The sequence below is a fragment of the Spea bombifrons genome, chromosome 9 (assembly GCF_027358695.1).
Source record: "Spea bombifrons isolate aSpeBom1 chromosome 9, aSpeBom1.2.pri, whole genome shotgun sequence".
Taxonomy (NCBI): Eukaryota; Metazoa; Chordata; class Amphibia; order Anura; family Pelobatidae; genus Spea; species Spea bombifrons.
In genome coordinates, this window is record NC_071095.1 from 17,786,114 (window position 1) to 17,804,810 (window position 18,697).

Consider the following 18,697-nt stretch of genomic DNA (forward strand, 5'->3'; position numbering starts at 1 on the left):
GAGTTATTGTACCCTTGTATATTGCAATACATTGCATGTTAAAATCTCAGATAGGAATAGTGCATTAAAGTTGAGGGCTGTTAACGTATGCAAAATGCGTACATTTATCTACAGTAAAGTGTCTCCCTTTACAAATTGTTGCTGAATTACATTAATTTGCATTGTGTGTAAACACTACCATTGAAAAGTTTGGGGTCACTCATACACTACCGTTCAAAAGTTTGGGGACATCTTTTTTTTAAATTTTTTTAAAATCCAGATGTGTCCATTAAAATAACATGAAATGGATCAGAAATCCACTGCAGACACTGTTAATGTTGGAAATGAGTATTGTAGCTGGAAACAGCAGATTTTTAATGGAATATCTTCATATGCATACAGAGTCCCGTTATCACTCCCATCATTCCTGTGTTCCAATGGCCTTCGATCACTCCTGTGTTCCAATGGCCCTTTATCGCTCTCATCACTTCTGTGTTCCAATGGCCCTTTATCGCTCTCATCACTTCTGTGTTCCAATGGCCCTTTATTGCTCTCATCACTCCTGCGTTCCAATGGCCCTTTATCACTCCTGTGTTCTAATGGCCCTTTTTCGCCCCCATCACTCCTGTGTTCCAATGGCAGGATGTGTTCACTACAAGTTTAAAGGCTTAACTGTTCATTAGAAAGCCCTTTTGGAATTGTTACAGCTGGAAATGTCCTTGTTTTTGAAACTTTTGAACGATAGTGTGTATATATAAAGTATAAAGAGCTATGACATTTTATATGCAAGACACCTGTCCCTTTAAGATCTCCTTCATACCAACCCTTTTAACTAACTGCACTCTTAACATTCTACTATCATTGCATCCGTTTTAAAGCGTTGGTGTTTAATGGGACAGGGAGGTGTCCATCTTCTGTCTACTGTGTTCAACCTATATTAAGATTCTAGGGTTAGGAAAATGAAAAACAGCTGTAAATATTGTGCGCCTGTATCACAACCTGCTTAGTGTTCTGTGTTTCTGTGTGAATGGAAAAAAACCCCAAACACTACATTACAGACAGAAACAATAAAGTGAAGGTTGTCTCGTGTGTTCATATAATAAAAAAAATCTATATATATATATACATAGTTTGGGTTTCCTCAACATGACTTTTTAGCACTCTGCAGCTCGGCGTAGAAGTTCCTTTTTGAACTGATTTGTTCCTTTTTGAGAATCATGTGGCACATAAACATTATATAATAAGTTAATAACCAGTGAACTAATTATGAAATGTGTGGAGTGGGAGACTGGATATTTGCCCTTTAATCCTGTATTAGCGGGCAAGCTCTATCTGCAATGCACTTTATTTTGTGAATTTCTGGCTAAATATTAATTAACAAAATAGTCCACTTGTGCCTTCTATCTGCTTAACTGAGTGAGTTTTACGGGGGAGCTCTGTTCTATATACTTTTCAGAGCACTCCATTTACTATCCAGAAAGCAAATTCCGACGTATTTCAAGTCGTGTTGCAAGGTGAAGGTCTCTCCGTGGGGCAAGCTTTACAATTGTCCCCCAATTTTTGTAAAAAATTTTTATTACCCAATCCACATTGAGAGATGTGATAACCAATAAGTTCATAACGTATTCTGTGTATGCAAAGGGCACTTCGATATTGAAGTAACCTTATGTATCTGATACCGTATATGAGCAACCACCAGAACTTTGAGCGCTTGCTCGCCGCGCCTGGGATAATGTATGGAAATTGATTCTGGTGACAAGTGTGAAATGTGGTCTTGTTACCATTATAACCCGTGGAAGGGTCTAGTAAGCAGGAACAGTCCAGTGGTTGCTATAGCGATGTGACTTTATACTTTTTTTTTTTATTATTATTTAACTTGGTGTAAAAACTGCTTTAACAAACCCCTTTTTTATGTTTACGTAGAGCAAAGTTCTATATAGTGATACAAACGCAGACACTTTGCATAGGTTCCAAAGTAGATTTAATAATCAGCTGCAAATTTGCCCTTAAATTGCTTATGAACTCTGATATAGTCAAAAGCTGTCCTATGCAAACGAGGGAGCCCACGTACCATGGGTAGAGAGCCAAAAAGGGACATACCTCGGGCCTTAGCCATGCCATTAACGGCGGTTTTAGTTAGTTTGCGTTAATATGGCACAATGAGTTTCTCCACCCAGGCCCAGTGCTGGAGTGTATTGAAGGGGATCCGAGGCGTTTTGTGGGCCAGATTCTTGTTACGGAAGGATTGGGAAGTGCAGTTTCCTGAAGGAGGGGGGGGTACAGTGATTGATACACAGGAGGGTAGAGCAACGTGGTGGCCCAATAAATGCTGTAATGCATTTATTTTAATGCAAATAAGCTAACACCTTCTTTTAAATCTAAAATGGGAAGACGTGTAAGCGCTGACACCAAAAGCTTTTAATTAAAAAGAATAAATTAAGACTTTGTAGGTCAAAAAAAAAAAAACCCCAAACTACTACATTGTTACCGTAATCACTGCGAGCGATTATAGTAAAAAGGTTTCTGGATCCACCTTACGATAAAATTGATAGTAACTCCCAACAGCGCGTTTCACGTTGTTCATGAAACTCTTGGAACTGTAAGATTGTACGTTCCTGCTGTATTCTTCACAGCCACTGTAATTATATCCGAAACCATGTATGATATCGGACTGCAGTATGCCCTCGTACGGCCCTACGAATGGTCTGGAGTTGCGCATGTTAATTTACCATCTTCCGTTATGCCACGTAGTCTTGCAAGCTTCTTAGTATTTGTTAGCGATGAACCCTTCTCTTGTGCGTTTGTTGGGAGAGGCTGGAAATCCCATAACGCTGTGCACTATACAGCTATTTCCAGAAGCAATTTAAAATGAAGATCCTCCAGACTCTTTCCAAAGTGACAGAGCCCCCATTATCAAAAGAAAATCTCACAGACTCTTGGTTAGGAATACAAGTTTTTCAAAAACATTGGTCGTCCCATGCCCTTTCTGAACGAGATGAGCCGCAGGCCATCAGAAGTCGCTTGCAGTTATTTGAGTATTTACCTTGTATGATGGTCCCTTGGACCAACAGGGACACTTTTTAGAGACTTCATAATGAAAGCTGTTAACAGAAGTAAGGATTTGCTAAAATAGGAATGACCCCTGGCGTGCAAGATTTTCTACAATGAGTCGAAGAATAAATGTGATCCGTATCTTGGATAATTCTCTCTGAACGTGCCGCTGCAATGAGCTTTGCACTATTAAAAGACACACTTAATGGCTACATCTAATTAAATTCTGGTGTAGCCATACACAAGCTTTTCTCAGGCAGGCCCAGAGCATGTTCTCGTTACGTTTGAAACACTTGGCTTGCGTTTTATACAGACGGAAGTCCTGGTCCTTTTGGCTAATTGTGATAAAGTGACATAAAATCAGTAATCATTATTAGGAGGAAAAAAAAAATAGGGCAAGACAACATTTTAATTTAAAAATGCCTTTTTTGGTGCCGTCACGGTTAACATATAAAGCTTTGTGTTTTCCGTACGACGTTTTTTTTTTTTCTTAGTCCAAGCATTTAAGCGACACGTAGACTGAATCCACAAGAAAAATGTAATATGGCGGCAAATCACTAATTTTATCTGCCTGTGTTTTCTGTACACGTTATCTTGGCATTAATCTTTCAGTAACGCCACCACATAAGCTGGAAAGCTCTGCGATTGGAGGTTCCTACATCCAATCCTATAAATGAACCTCGGTAATTCTAAGCCCTCGTAGATACCTGTTCCCAGGTAACTACACCCAGTCGGCTTCCGGATCCTAATGTAATCTCTCTAAAACCTTCCAAAGTTCCACATTTTCTGTCGTATTCTAACAATTGCCAACCCAACAATTTACGAGGTATTATTTCTTGGTTCTGGGCTAATTTCCCCTTTTCAGTAAATGTTAAGACATTTCGCTCTTCTCCCAAGGTTCCATTGTCAAGAAGTTCCTTTGGATCGTCTGCTTAAAGCTTGATTTGCAAGTTTATTTTACTCCAAATGCACAACCTTACATTTGTTTGTGTTGAATTTTAGAAAAGGGGAGACATTTAAAAATCCATAATCTAAATCTGCAGCGCTGTACTATGCACATTCTACCACTGTTTTATCCTAGTGAGTTACTATAAACCAAAGAAATATTTTATATTATAGTATCAAATACTAGTAGTTATAAAGTACTTTTCCCTATATTTGTTTTGTAGATTTAATTACTTGGTTTCTTGTTTTATTTTTCTTAGCAGAGAATAGTATAAAGTAACCATAGGATAACGAAACTTGTTTTCATGTTTTTTGTCTTATTTATTCTGTTTGGGTTATGTTTTTGTGGTAAATAATCAAACAATGCCTTTATTGATGTATGCTTTTACCAAATGCATTCTGTTGTTGGTCATCAGATATAAATATAATTCAAAGCAGCAATTTATTTTTATTAATGTAGAAAATTTTAAACCAATAAGCGTACAGATTTTCATAATATAAATGATATATATAATGTTTATATTACAAAATATTCTTCCATTCTATTTAAAACATCCTCTCAAACATCTTTTTCCCCCTTAGGTTATAAGGCTTTAGTGTGGGAGAAAATACTTTATAAAAGCTATTTTTGGGATTTTAATTTGAAGAGTCCTTAGTCAAAGTTGATACTTTTTTATTGGGCCAACGTAGAAAAATATGTTTTGGGATCTCTCCTTCCTTCTAAGGACTTCATTTATATTTTAGGGTAACTCACCTATATATATTTTTTTTCTTTTAAATTTGAAGAAATGCATTTTACAGAATTTATGAATCTCACCCAGAATCACATATGATGATTTTAATTTTGGGGAATTAAAAGAAATTAGGACATGTTTCTAAATGTTCTAATAGTTTTAAAGACCCACAATAGTTTGAGCCAAGGAGGTATTTTATTGGGATTGTGGCGCTGGTAATGTTCACCATACCTGTGTTGTACCTTAACAACAAGTTAGTTTATTGCCATTATGCTTTGGGGGTTTTTTCTTCAGGATTTCAAATGTTAAAGCATTTAAAACGATATTTCTGTTGGAGGACATTTGGCGAGTACTAGATGTGTTATATATTGCAGTTTCTCTTTTATAATATCTGTGTACCATGCATTAAGATGCATGTTTGGGAGTGACTTACTGGAGTAACTGTTTAGCAACTGCAGTCCGTTATTTTTGGGGTCGAGGAATGTTATGAGCACGTATGTTTTTTTTTGTTTTTGTGGTTTATTTTTGTGTTCTTTTTCACTCTGATCTGGCCATCTCTCTTGGATGCGAGATGTTTGGGTATTACTTAGTCACTATATCATATCGGTTTATGTTTTAATGCATGTTGGAGTCAATTGTGCATGGACTCATTTTACTGTCTTCAGATGGAGAATATATTTTAATCATTGGGGTTAGAAAATTTGACTTTTGTTCTCATTTAATTTATTTTTGCTCCTCTCTTGGCTGCCTCTACTAAAACCAGTAGCACTACCATTTGTCACTGGTCACTGAAGCAGTAGCTAATCGCATGTGTTTGGCTGTGGGGGCTTGGTTCACATAGACTAGAATGGGAGTTCTACTGAGCATGTGCGAGAAGCATACTGAAGTATGCTGCATGCTCTCAGTAGAGGCAGCTGGGGTGGAGTTAAATAAGACAGACGTCTCTTAAGTTATATGAGGTGGATTCAAATCAGTATAAAACTGCAAAACATAATGTTTTTATCTATCGCAAGGTTTAAGGTTCTTTAGATCATAACGTTATTTTAGAACAAAATGGTAAATTGTGAAAACTTGGTATAGTTAATACCCAAGTACTTTTTTTTTTTTTTCTTCACTAAAAAAAGTATCCATGCAGAACCTTTGTGGGGCGGCTTCCACCTGGACATGCCTAGCTTTTAGTCAGTGCCGGCTTTCATGAGTTCTTTTGGCTTCGTTATGTAGTTGTAGCCACCGGGTGACATTCTGTGAATATGATGAATAGTCACAAAATACTTGGGGGTCATTTCTGGACTCTATTCAGCTGAGTCTTTAATGGTAGAGTCCAACCTGAATATGTATTGGAAGGACAGATTACCAAATGTTTACTTTAAAAAAAAAAAAAAAACACCAGATGGCAGCATTGTATTACATATTCATATGATTAAAAAGCCATCTCTTTAACTATTTTTATTCAGTGTAATATATTTAGCGTTTTAATACCCAACCCGGTGGGAAACACATTTGGAGTTAAGCATAGATAGTAATCGTAATGCAGAGTTTGAAAACAGGTCTTGTCTCCATAGCAACCAGTTGAAAAGTTTTTTGTTGCTAGGGCCACTCCATTGGTTGCTATGGCAACAGGGCCACCACATTTCTTTATTTCTTTTTTATACACCTTTTCCATCCATCCTAAAGCAGTAAAAGAACCCATGGGGAGCTGTTTATAGCATCTTATTATCTGGCTGTATAGACATCTGGGGTTTGCGGTATCCGAATGCACAGGTTAAACCGTTCATGTGCTAGAATGTTACTGCAGCAGGGAGTGTGGCTTGGCTCTGGTCATCATTCTGGCATCAGAGGGGTTAACGCAGTGAAACCTGTCAGTTCCTGTGTGTTACATGACAGTGACGCTCGTTTAGGCTTTAGACACATGGCAGCCAGCTTTACAGCCCACAGACGCAGAGGGGAGCGCCTGCGGAACCATCCCAAGACAGCTCGGTTTGCTGCCGGGAGAGTAAGAACAGTGGGGGAGGTGGGAGGGGTTTCGGAAGCCAGTCAAATGGCAGCCTCCCTGTGGTTGGCACGGTGCGGGGGCGTGGCTCGCACTGTCATGGCGGCTCTGTGTGTAGAAGGGGACATGTGATGGTTGCAGCGATCTGTGCATTATGAAGCTGTTGGCTCTTGTAAAGAGGGGGTCTCTGTTCAGGGGGCCGCGTGTCGGTGCCGTGCTTTGCAGGGTCGGTGTTCTGCTTGTCTCCCTCCCCCGGGTCACACTGTATTTTCATCTTTTATCTATCTGGAGGAAGTGACCTTAGTGAATTATTGTTTTCTAATTATTATTTTCTAAATCATAATGTATTTATGAAAGTTTTGCTTCTGCTGTAACATATTCCATTGTATATTATAGTGAGTAAAGATGGGTTATTATGTTTACTGAGAGGGTGGTAGATACACAGAACAGCCTCCCAGCATTAGTGGTGGAGGTTATTACAGAGATGGAAGTCAAACACACATAGGACATGCATATGGCTCCTGAATCTAAGATGAGACTGATTAAGAGTTTTAGTCTTTATTGCAGTAAATAGGGGCTGACTAGACGGGCCTATCTGCCGGCAGATTCTAGATTTCCTATTTTTGTGTTGAACTGGGTTGTGTTTAAAGTGACTTGTTGAGAATATTCTATAAGCCTGTTAGCAGATGTATTGCGAGAGGAATGAAGTGTGTGATGTGTTCTTCTGTTTTAGAGCTGCTCAGAAGGCATCCCGCAGACAGATAACACAAAACGGCGTCAGAATGGAAAGCAGCCTCCAGACGCCCAGGTACGTGGTGGAATAACACCTCAAATGTTATGGAACAAGTTAGAAAAAAGAATCTAGTAATTATGCTGCCAGACGGCTTCGTTTGGATGTATGCTGAGGAATATAAAATAATGTTAAACCCCAAACCATTTACTAACTTCTCATATAAGCTTGTTTGTTCCCTGCTTATTATTATTGATCCTATTTTTATTATTATTGTTTCTATTGTTGTTATTGTTATAGATTCTATTATGATCATTATTTCTATTGTTTCTATTATTATTATTGTTTCTGTTATTGTTAGATTCTATTATCATTGTTGTAAATATTTAATCGATTATTGTTTCTATTATTTAATCTATTACTGATTATCATCATTGTTATTTATTATTCATTTATATTTTTGACAGCCCACCGCTTTGCCAGGTTTCATCAACGAACGCCTGCGATACTTTGAGAAGCTGCAGATTCTTCATGACGAGAGACTGTCTCAGAGGGTGCTGAAGGAGAGCTGCCCCATTAACATCTCCTTGCCCGACGGCAGGGAACTTCAAGGGGCATCGTGGAAAACCACACCTTATGACGTGGCCTCGCAGCTTTGGTAAGACAGGTCCTCGGAGATAAAAGACGGCCGATGTTTAACCCCTCAGTTGCATCTAGGTGTTTGATAACTTCCGGGGACTGTTGGTCCATCGGGATGGCACAGAATGTCTGTGCGTGCAGACAAAGTGTCCTCAGGGTTTACCCCTTTTGCTCCCACATACAGGGGGCGTCCGAAACAACGTTGGCTTCTTCCTCCCTAGCTGTACATCTCTGGGGTGACAATTGCTTCAACTATCACTCTAAAAATATTTAATTTTGTGAATTGAATTTTTCTGTAATTCGTTGTTTATAAGATATTACAGTGGCATCACAGTCCATTGTTTTTCAGGCCAGACATGGCACACAACGCAGTAGCAGCCAGAGTGAACGGAGCTGTGCATGACCTGACTCGACCTCTAGAAGAAGACTCGCTGGTTGAATTCCTGACGTTTGACTCCAGTGATGGGCAGTCTGTGAGTTCCTCTGAATACTACGTTATACATGATTATTACATGGGTTATATTACACGGGTTATAGTCCGTGCTACTGTTCCCATATACTCCTCTGCAGTGGACCATGTCCTCCACTCTGCTGAATGTGCTGGGTCTTGCTGGGCATCAATCCCAGTGGACCAGCACCATTAATTAATAGGTTCAGGAGAATTGGTGGGGGTTTGATTAGAAACACAGTGGGACTGTTCTGTCATTCCCCGAGGGAGATGGGTGGTTTGCTGAAAATAATGTACCATTTTATGGAGTGTTGGCAGACGCTGTGACCCATCTTCTCCTTGCAGGTATTCTGGCACTCCTCAGCTCACGTGTTGGGAGCGGCTCTGGAGCAGTTCTATGGGGGTCTCTTATGCCATGGTCCTAGCACTGAAGATGGATTTTTCTATGATATCCACCTACCGACCAGGTAATGAGAAACCTTTAGCGGCGTCTGTCCCTTCTCCAAAACCAACAGCTGTCTCGGTATACTTTATTACAAACCCAGTAGAAGCCGGCTGAGAGGAAGGAGTCCCGGATAGTAAATAGTTTTCTTGGTTTTGAGAGCAGCTGTCCCATAAGCCATCTTTACTTTGGTAAAATAGTCCCAACGGCAGCTATGTCTTCATCTTTTTTTAATTTAGATCTAATAAACGCAGCTGTGTGTTGAGAAATCTCAGAGTGGACAGGAATCCCTGTGACAAAAATACTCGTCTGCAACTTTTCTGTTAAATAAGCAAATAAACCCAAAAGTCAAAGGGGCATAATGTCAGCGTGGAGACACACGTTCTCTAAGAGGAAACCAAATGTCAAATAGCTGAATCTGAGGTTTGGGTGCGATAAGAGCTGTCTTGATGGCAGTGGCCCTTTACCCTTTGATGTTTCTACATATTTACCATTGCGAGTGTATTATTATTTATAATATACAAACGTGTTAAGAAATTGTAAATCCAGTGCACCAGCACTAATGTCCAACAAATATGGAGCCCCAAACCGCGTAACGCTTGTTTCCTCTCTGGTTTAGTACTGTGCTGGGCAGTGACCTTCCTGCTCTGGAAAACATCTGCAAAGGTATCATGAAACAGAAACTTCCATTCCAAAGAATCGAGGTGACACGGGATGACCTTCTGGAGCTCTTCAAGGTAAAGATGCCGGGTGTACCTGCTAGATCCAACTGAGACCGAATGTTTCCTAATGTCCAAGACGAGGCAAGGCTTTCTTCGTCTCATGTTAATTCTTAATGTTCCTCCTTTAAACTTTACCCCACGGATGGGCAAAGTGTAATTCCTTGAAATACCATAATTGCAGCAAAATAATTAAGTTATTCTATTGGATTTCCGGACACAAAGTTAGCCCACGGACCCCTGGTATTGCTAGCAGCCATTTCATAGCAGAGTTGATGGTTACTTTTTGGGATTCCTTTGGCCCACTGACTCTTGAGATTGCCAGTAGCCATTTAGTAGCAGCCGGTAGTTATTTATACCTTTGGAGCCGTACAAGGGCCTCTTATCAGGAGCAGCTCAGAGCTTTGACCTGCCTCGAAAATTAATGTATTCCAACCCATGTCCATTTGTATTAAGATGTAGCGTGGCCAGTAATCCTAACCTGGCAAACGAATTTGTTAGTCTCCTTTCAGTGCGTCAGTAAAATGTGTATATTTGTAATTTTTTCTTTATCCACAGTACAACAAATTTAAAACACGGATCATCGAGGAGAAGGTGAAAGCATCTACGACCGTTTACAGGTACCTTAGCGACGAGGGATGTCAGAATGCCTGTGGTCGTACATGTTCGCATGCAGCACCATCATATTCCATAGTAATGTACAATGTATTGATGTGTAAAAAACAAGCCAACTGCAGTCTAACCAAAAAAAAAAAAAAAGAACTGGTCGCAGATTCAGGGTGCCTGCGAGGGGCAAACATTTCCAGGTTACTTTTTATGCCTGTGCACATAGAGATTGTCGTGTCAATGTTGAAGTAACTCCTCGGTCAACATGTACCATTATCACAACATGTATTTTGTGATATTTATCTTTCCAACAAGTACCCTACACGATCATAATCAGCATGGACACTGCTTTACACCCCATGATCAAACAGATCGGGGCACCGGTTTACCTTGGGCACAAAGATAATCTCAAAACCTACAGGTTACATTGTGTCCTGCAAACAGTAAAAGCCCAGCTTGTGCTTGTTTGAGAACATGTAGCATCTAGTCAAACAATAGTCCATCCGGAGGAGAAGGAGATCACACCCTCTTCTGCCATTCTAGGCTGCAACATAGGGTGTGAATATAACTACAAGGGCGCATCGCAGCCCAGCTCTAGGCATCTGTGATCCCAATTGATGTTGTATGTTCATTAAACAGGAGGCGTATTTAGGAGACTACTTTGTCTCAAAAGAGAAACAGAAGCGTGTTCTATGTGTGTTTTCAGCAGCAAAAATGTTATTGTGTATTGCGGGGTCGCAGTTTGTTACATGGCGTGATCCTCAGCAGTGGAACAGGACACGGCTGATGTGTGAGACTGTAGCATAACTGAGCCGGTATGTTCATATATATATATATATTTTTATCCAGCCGTGTTGAGAGGATGATGGGAGCTATAGTCCAGTGCCAGCTGGAGAGTCTGTTTTTAGATTAAAAATAAAATTTAAGCAACAATGTAAATGATGTCACCTTATGCAATGATGCAAAAAGTAAAAACACGACCCTTTTTGCGCAATGGCTCATTGTTGCCCTGTGTTTGCCTTTCAGGTGTGGCACATTAGTAGACCTTTGCCAGGGGCCACATGTGAGGCACACGGGCCAAGTCAAAGCAATGGCACTTCTTAAGGTTAGCTGGAGCACATCAAGGAGATATGAAAAATGTCTTGCATCTTGGAAGTGCATCTGGTCTCGGAGAGCTTGGCCAGGTTCACGCTGACTACCTCAGCTATGTGTTTATGCAAGGAAGTGATTCTATTTAATGGCGTCCTTGTAAAAGCTGCCTCCTGCTTTAATAACATCACCCCCTGTGTCGCCTTCTAACAGAACTCTTCTGCCTTTTGGAGAGGAGATCCCACGCAGGAAACTTTGCAGAGAGTATATGGAATTTCTTTCCCAGATACGAAACGGTTGAAAGAATGGGAACGAGCCCAGGAGGAGGCGAAGAACCGGGACCACCGGAAAATCGGGAAGGTGAGTTCATTTTTCCTAGAAGAATCCTCTTGGATTTGCTCTTGAGTATCGAGTGCAGGATTTCCTCCACTTTTAGTTTTTTTGTGGTTTGATTGCGCCTTCAACCAGGATGCCAGCACCGTACATGTAATATTTCACATCAAAACCATGTAATCCTTTGTGGTCCTTGCTAATTTTTGTATTCTGACCTTTTCTTTTCCAGGACCAGAATTTATTCTTCTTCCATGATCTCAGTCCCGGAAGCTGTTTTTTTCTGCCCAGAGGAGCTCATATTTACAACGTCTTAATAGATTTCATAAAGGTATTTATCGAATGTTCCTCCGCCGTATGACGGACGCGATTTAAGTATTAAACGCTCCACCAAGCTGAATAAAGATTCCATGACTTCAGAATTAGATGATTTGTCCTGCGCTGACCTAAATTCTTTAACTCATCACAACTGACTTATTAATGACTCAACCCTTAAGCGAGTCACCGTAATGTGGACGAGGGGAAAGCCAGCCATTTATTATCGGTCATTTTGGTCAATGCTTTGTGCCCTATTGCTAATGGATGGGGCCTAATATCATGGAGGTCCCCCCTTTTCCCTTTCAGTTTTAAAATATTGATCCTTTTTAGTTCAGTTTGTGTTAATGATCCATACATTTTGTTATCAAAGCTTGTTTTAAATCTAGGCCGCCATGCTTGTTTACGTAATCTGAATCTTTTCCAGTTACTCAAGTAAAGCTGTGTTAGGAACAGAAGTCTGTCCCATGTTATTTTTTAGGACTTTTAGCTATAGCAAGATCCAAGCAGTGACACCCTGTGCGTAATTGTTACTCAGTAGCCAACCTCTCCCTTAATATTGTGTAATAGGAAATTTTGCAGGGAGCCCACAAGGGAAAGTCATCCTCCAGGATTACTAGAAACAATTGTATTTCCCCCAGTGACCTGCTGGCTACGTATAAACTCCATCCTCCTGGACTGCGTGCTCCATGTCCCCTAACAGACTATAGGAGACCTACATTCAGTAACAAAAACTACCGATAGCGCATGCTTATTGTTATTGAACCAGTGTAATTGTTCTGAATATACACATTTTACCCCCAAATAACTAAGATCATTGGCATCCTGTGGCAGAACTAGCATTATCTAATTAATTTCCTGTCCTGAAGTTCTCTCCCTTCTCCATCTCTTAACAAAGGCTGCCTGAACCAATAGGTAACAATCAGCACTTTGACAATAAGGCAGAGATCAATTACCGGGTGGAGGATATTCACCAATATAAGTTTAAATAAAATACTGAAGTATTGACACGTACAGATTACCTGTCTAGTTGGCATTCCCTTGGGAACACCTAAACATGTCAATGACGTGGGCAATGAGACGATGTCTGGGTCACTGGATGCCATCTCATGTGTTTGTAATGTTAGAATGCTATGGTAATGCTGTTTGTGTCTTAAAAAGCTCTGTAACATAAAGTAAGGCTGAGTAGTGATTCACATTGGCATGGTGCCATTCTACGCCACAGCAGTTGATTTCACCATCGCCACATCTGAGTCATGAAACCATGGCTTTCCTTTAAGGCCCTAGTGCGTAAGAATCCAACCAGCTCTATTGTGCAATCATCCCATACCCGACCCTCTGACTCTCACCCACTGCTCCCCTTCCGCAGGGCGAATACAGGAAGCGAGGGTTCACTGAAGTGATCACCCCGAACATGTACAACAACAAGCTGTGGGAGATATCTGGCCACTGGGAGCACTATGCCAAGAACATGTTCTCCTTCACCGTGGAAGAAGACACCTTTTCTCTGAAGCCAATGAACTGTCCCGGTCACTGGTGAGCTTGGCATATGTGTACCGTGCTACCGTCTATGCGCTCTGGTTCTTAGTGTTAAATTACATTGATATAGTAATTTTAAACAAGGAACAATGTTCCTGAAAGGTTTCCTCAGTTGGGCCAAAAACCTTCAACTGAAGACTTCACCCTGACCATCCTTTACTTCCCTCTTGTAAACGTTTCAGTCTGATGTACGATCACAGACCACGGTCATGGAGGGAGCTTCCTCTGAGGCTGGCAGACTTTGGGGTGCTGCACAGGAACGAGCTATCCGGAGCCTTGTCGGGACTAACCCGGGTCCGACGCTTCCAGCAAGACGATGCCCATATATTTTGCTCAATGGATCAGGTGAGTCTGCCAAGGTCACCAAAGATAATTGGTAGGGAGAATCTTTTCATAAGTACCCAAGATGAAAAGTCATATTCTTGTAATGTTATTTAGTTTCAGAATGTTGGTCACAAAAATATTTTCTCTGTTTTTCCCACCAGCTTGAAAGTGAAATCAGCGGCTGCCTGGACTTTGTCCGCGCCGTGTACTCCGTGTTTGGATTTACATTCAAGTTCTACCTCTCTACGCGGCCAGAGCAGTTTATGGGAGAGCTGGAAGTCTGGGAGGAAGCTGAAGCAGTAAATTCACTTCTTTGGTTATCAATATCATCTAGCTTGGCACATGCAAAACAGATAAAACCGTGGGGGAAAAAAAGTTTATTATTATTGCAACCTATTGCAGATATCATATAGCACATTAGAGTTATTATAGTCCGCAGCATCAATGTGTGATGTGGTCTGTTCTTCCGTGTCCTTTAAAACCCCTTTTTTTAACACAGGAACTTAAGAAAAGTCTTGATGAGTTTGGCCTCCCATGGGAGCTGAACCCAGGAGATGGAGCTTTTTATGGTCCAAAGGTAAGAATTAATAAACCGAATTTAAGTTGTTGCCTGTGGGGCGCTGGTCATTTATATATTTTCCTTTTCACATGGCATGACGCCAAATCTCTCCAGCCTCTTCATTGTGGCACGGCTAAATTAGTGTCCTCTATGAATCGGGTTAACGTTCTTTTTTTTTTTTCCCTGCTTTAACTGTATTTCCTTTTCCACTTGGTGAAACTTGCACATTACCCAATCACTCACCACGCAATCCAAACCGGGATTAAGTAACATTGAGAAAGTTAGAAATTCCGTCTTCTTTGGGAACGCTGGCAGCTTTTATCCAGATTGGGTCACTTCTAAAAAAAATCTGTCTGCTTTAACTTTTTTGAGAACATCTTCAGTGCCCCAGGCTGTCTCCGTTTCCAGGACAGCCCCACCTTCTCCCAGACGTTGCTTAACGGAAGCTGGATAGATTGGCGGCTCTTTCTTGGAAACTATTAACATATTCATGCTGGCAAAATAATATCCGTGGTAGAAAGTGCAATCCTGCTTTATGACAAACTTTAGAAAGGTGTAATCCCTGCTTTCCTGTAATCCACTCGTGAGTTTGCTTTATTGTCCTCTTTTTGATAATTTCCCTCAATCTTGCGTCATCCTTTTATTTCTTGCAATGCGTGAAATCTTGAATCGTGTTTAATTTACTAGTCCCAGTTGAAGTGTCAGCAGGCTGCTGTCATAGGCAGGTGATTTAAACAATAATTCGGCAGCCGTTTCCTATCCCTGGCAGTACTAAGCCCGCTTGCTATGATTGAGTTCTGTTCCACGTTAAACTCTGGAATTCTGTATCTGATCGTCTGGTTTCATTCACTGCAGATTGACATCCAGATACAGGACGCCATGGGTCGTTATCACCAATGTGCCACAATCCAGCTGGACTTCCAGCTGCCAATTCGCTTCGACCTCAGCTACGCGGGGTACGTGGCATGCCGCACGTGGCTTCTCTTACGTTCTTTTCTTATTTGCAAAATATGGCTTGTTAGATTTTCCGAGCTAGAGCTTCAGGTGATAGCAGATAACACCCAACACACCTGTACGGTCTGCAAATTCCCTACCTGTTCCTATCCCTCATATACTTATGCCCGGACAGCCTCAAATCTCTCCTGATGCCTCTGAAATCCTCAATGTTCCTTTCGCTTCCTTTGCCAGCTTGATGGCTTAATTTTTTCTAAGTAATTCCATTGCATATTATCCCAGATTGTTCCAGCCTCTAATAGTATGCGTTCTTGGACTTTATGCTTCAGCTGAAAGCTTTCAGAAATAATTTGGCTCAAGTAGCGTGTAGGAAAACAACGAAGAACGATTTCGACAACAACCAAAACCCTACTTTACCCGGTTTCTGGGAGATAGAACGCCCTGAGGTTAAGAAGGACGTCTTACGGTTTGGATTAGATATGATGCTTCTCCAAAATATCTCCCGAAGCTGGTGACTGCTAGACATTTATAAGAAGTGTAGGATTAAACCTAAAAAGAAGAAAGGACTTTTTTTTTTTTTAAGGAATTTTGTCCCAGAAGATCAGAAGACGAGTTTTTCATCTTTTCTCCAAGTTTGTAGAAACAAAGAAACTTTGTTCTTGTTGAACTGTAATTAAGTGGCTTTCTAATCTTCTGTTCTTGCTCTGCTCTGTATGTAAATTATCCTTGTACAGATAATATTTACTGAAGGTGTATGTATTTATAATTATATAACACGTGTGTGTATTCGTTAAGTTCCTTGCCTGATATGTCGGGTTCGTGTTTTCCGCAGGAAGCTGGAAGGCAGCGTTGAGAGGCCGGTGATGATCCATCGTGCTGTTTTGGGATCAGTGGAGAGGATGTTGGCTGTTCTGGTTGAAAACTACGCCGGGAAGTGGTAAGCGTATGCCCGTCAGCTTTTACCGATATACGCGTCAAGCTGCTGACTCTTTCCTGGCTGGAAATCCACCAATACTATACCCAACGGGAAGCGGCCAGCCAGATATTGTCCACCAAGAGATATGCAGTTCTCAGCGGTAAAAAAAATAATAGTGAAACTTGCTATTTATCAATAAATTCTACAATAATTTTACTTTTTGCAGGCCGTTTTGGCTCTCCCCGTTCCAGGTAATGGTGATACCTATAGGACCTAGCGTTGAGAGTTATGCCAACGAGGTAAGATCATCCCATCCCAGGTAACACGGTTAAACAGTTCCCCTTCCTTCTCATTCATTGTTTGAAATCAGTCAAAAAAAACATTATTTGTCAAATAACCGTGGGCGACGTGGTTGCCAAGGATTTGGCTTATTTTGATGTAAAAAAAGAGTATGTATGTAACGGTGCTTTTTGAAAAATAAAAAGGGTTTACTTATGATCAAAAATGAGGTTTGTTTTTTTCCTGGATTGCCTTTATCATTTGTTCTAATTCCCTACTAGGTACGACAGGCAATTCATGAATGTGGTTTTATGGCTGACGTGGACATTGACCAAGGGACCACTTTGAACAAAAAGATTCGCAAGGCCCAGCTGGCACAGTATAACTTCATTCTTGGTATGGAACCTTGAGATATATATATATAATATATATATATATATATATATATATATATATATATATATATATATATATATATATGTTAATACGATGTTTTATTAGTACTGTGTGTAAAATAACCCCCCTTGGATTGTCCACCAGCAAAATAAAGTCCCGTAGGCTGCTCGGAGGCCATCGTAACTCTTACATAAGTCTTGACATAGAGCCAGAAGAGTTTTCCATAACACTCGTAAATAAAGTGTATCCTCTTTCTTTGCATAGCCTTGTTTCTATCAAGCTGACCTTATTTATTTCCGTGCTGGAAGGAAGGACGGTCCGGAAGTGATAAGTAGCTGTTTCTCTGGGTCCTTTTTGAATAACACAAGATAAAGACACACAACAATGCTAGATCAGTGAAACAATATCAGTCCTGACCAGCGTCCAGACAATAGCCCAGGGAGCCCGTGGTCAAAATATCAAGTAGCTTCTGTGAAGCTGGAGGATTTTTTATTTATTTTTACTATACATATTGTTTATAAATACCATAACCAGGAAACGTAAATTGCAAGTGATCTGTAGTTGATTTTAGCCACAACCGGAACATTCAGGAAGTGGGAATGTTACAGTGACCAAAACGCTCCTTTTAACGAGCTTTCCTGACTTTCCCATTTGTAGCGTCCAAGTCCTCGTAATACGTCGTTAGTTGTGTCAGTTTTTGCTACGTGGGTATTCCTTCGCTAATGCTTGATCCTCGACTGCGGTGCTGTGACATGAGAAGGCACAGAGTGGAATATTTTAACCAACTCACATGATGGGTTCCTGGAAGTATGTAATTAGTTTAGTTGGAAGCATCCCAGATGTTCTGCTGATGTGATGCATGCCGTGTCTCTCTTGTTTTAAGCGTTGGGTGATTCACTCGTATGACCTACATTGGTTGGATAACTGATGAACTCAATTACTAATGTTTCCATTATTGTTGTGTGTTAAGACTTTAGTTCTCCCCCTTTACCACTTTTACTAATAAGCTTTCACGACCTCTGAGGTCACTTTAGATGTGAATCCAAAGGGGGGATACAAGACGTTTACATCTGAAGAAAAGCCCTTTGAGCTCTTCAAAGCTCAGTGAAAATACATATATATGTGGAAGCTGGTCTTCAAAAATGATGAGTAACTTTTTGTACCGCCTTCTCATACAGAAATAAAAACATTTTTTGTCAATCATCGCGTAATGGAAGGCCCTACATTCTGCACGTAGTTGTTGGCCAAGCTTTACAGTATTGTGTTAAGGATTTGTTCTTTACGTTCCAGTGGCTGGGGAGAAAGAAAGGCAAAACAGTACAGTGAATGTGCGGACAAGAGACAACAAGCAGCACGGAGAGCGCAACCTGGCGGAGCTAATTGGGAGACTGGCAGAGCTTCGAGACTCGCGTGTCAGGAACGCTGAGGAGATATTCTGAAGCTCCAGATTCCTGAGGGGAAGCTCCAGATTCCTGAGGGGCACCTCCCGTGTGCTCTTAGAATGATCCCCGTCGATCGCATTGAAGCACATCTTCATGGCTGTTATTTTGGTTGGGGATCGCTCCAGATCCAGCTCTCCCTCTCCTGTAGGGAGTTTGGCCAAATGGTGGTTGATGTATCCATGACAACATCGCTGTCTGCACTTCTAAGGTGTGTTCACGGGACCTGCTATTATTCTTTACAGAAAACGGTGGCAAATCATTCTCTACACTT

The 18,697-nt window shown here is 40.8% G+C and overlaps 1 protein-coding gene across 1 annotated transcript; it reads left to right on the forward strand.

The window, feature by feature from the left end:
* Positions 1-6,785: 6,785 nt before the first annotated feature.
* TARS2 (threonyl-tRNA synthetase 2, mitochondrial) lies at positions 6,786-18,444 on the forward strand. Its single transcript, XM_053475737.1, has 19 exons — positions 6,786-6,925; positions 7,433-7,507; positions 7,897-8,087; positions 8,418-8,541; positions 8,862-8,983; positions 9,578-9,695; positions 10,236-10,297; positions 11,310-11,388; positions 11,586-11,732; positions 11,935-12,033; positions 13,387-13,553; positions 13,739-13,901; positions 14,042-14,179; positions 14,380-14,457; positions 15,295-15,395; positions 16,226-16,330; positions 16,536-16,608; positions 16,870-16,984; positions 18,275-18,444. The coding sequence occupies exons 1-19, from the start codon at positions 6,854-6,856 to the stop codon at positions 18,421-18,423; spliced, it is 2,178 nt and encodes a 725-aa protein (XP_053331712.1). The 5' UTR covers positions 6,786-6,853; the 3' UTR covers positions 18,424-18,444.
* Positions 18,445-18,697: the final 253 nt, after the last annotated feature.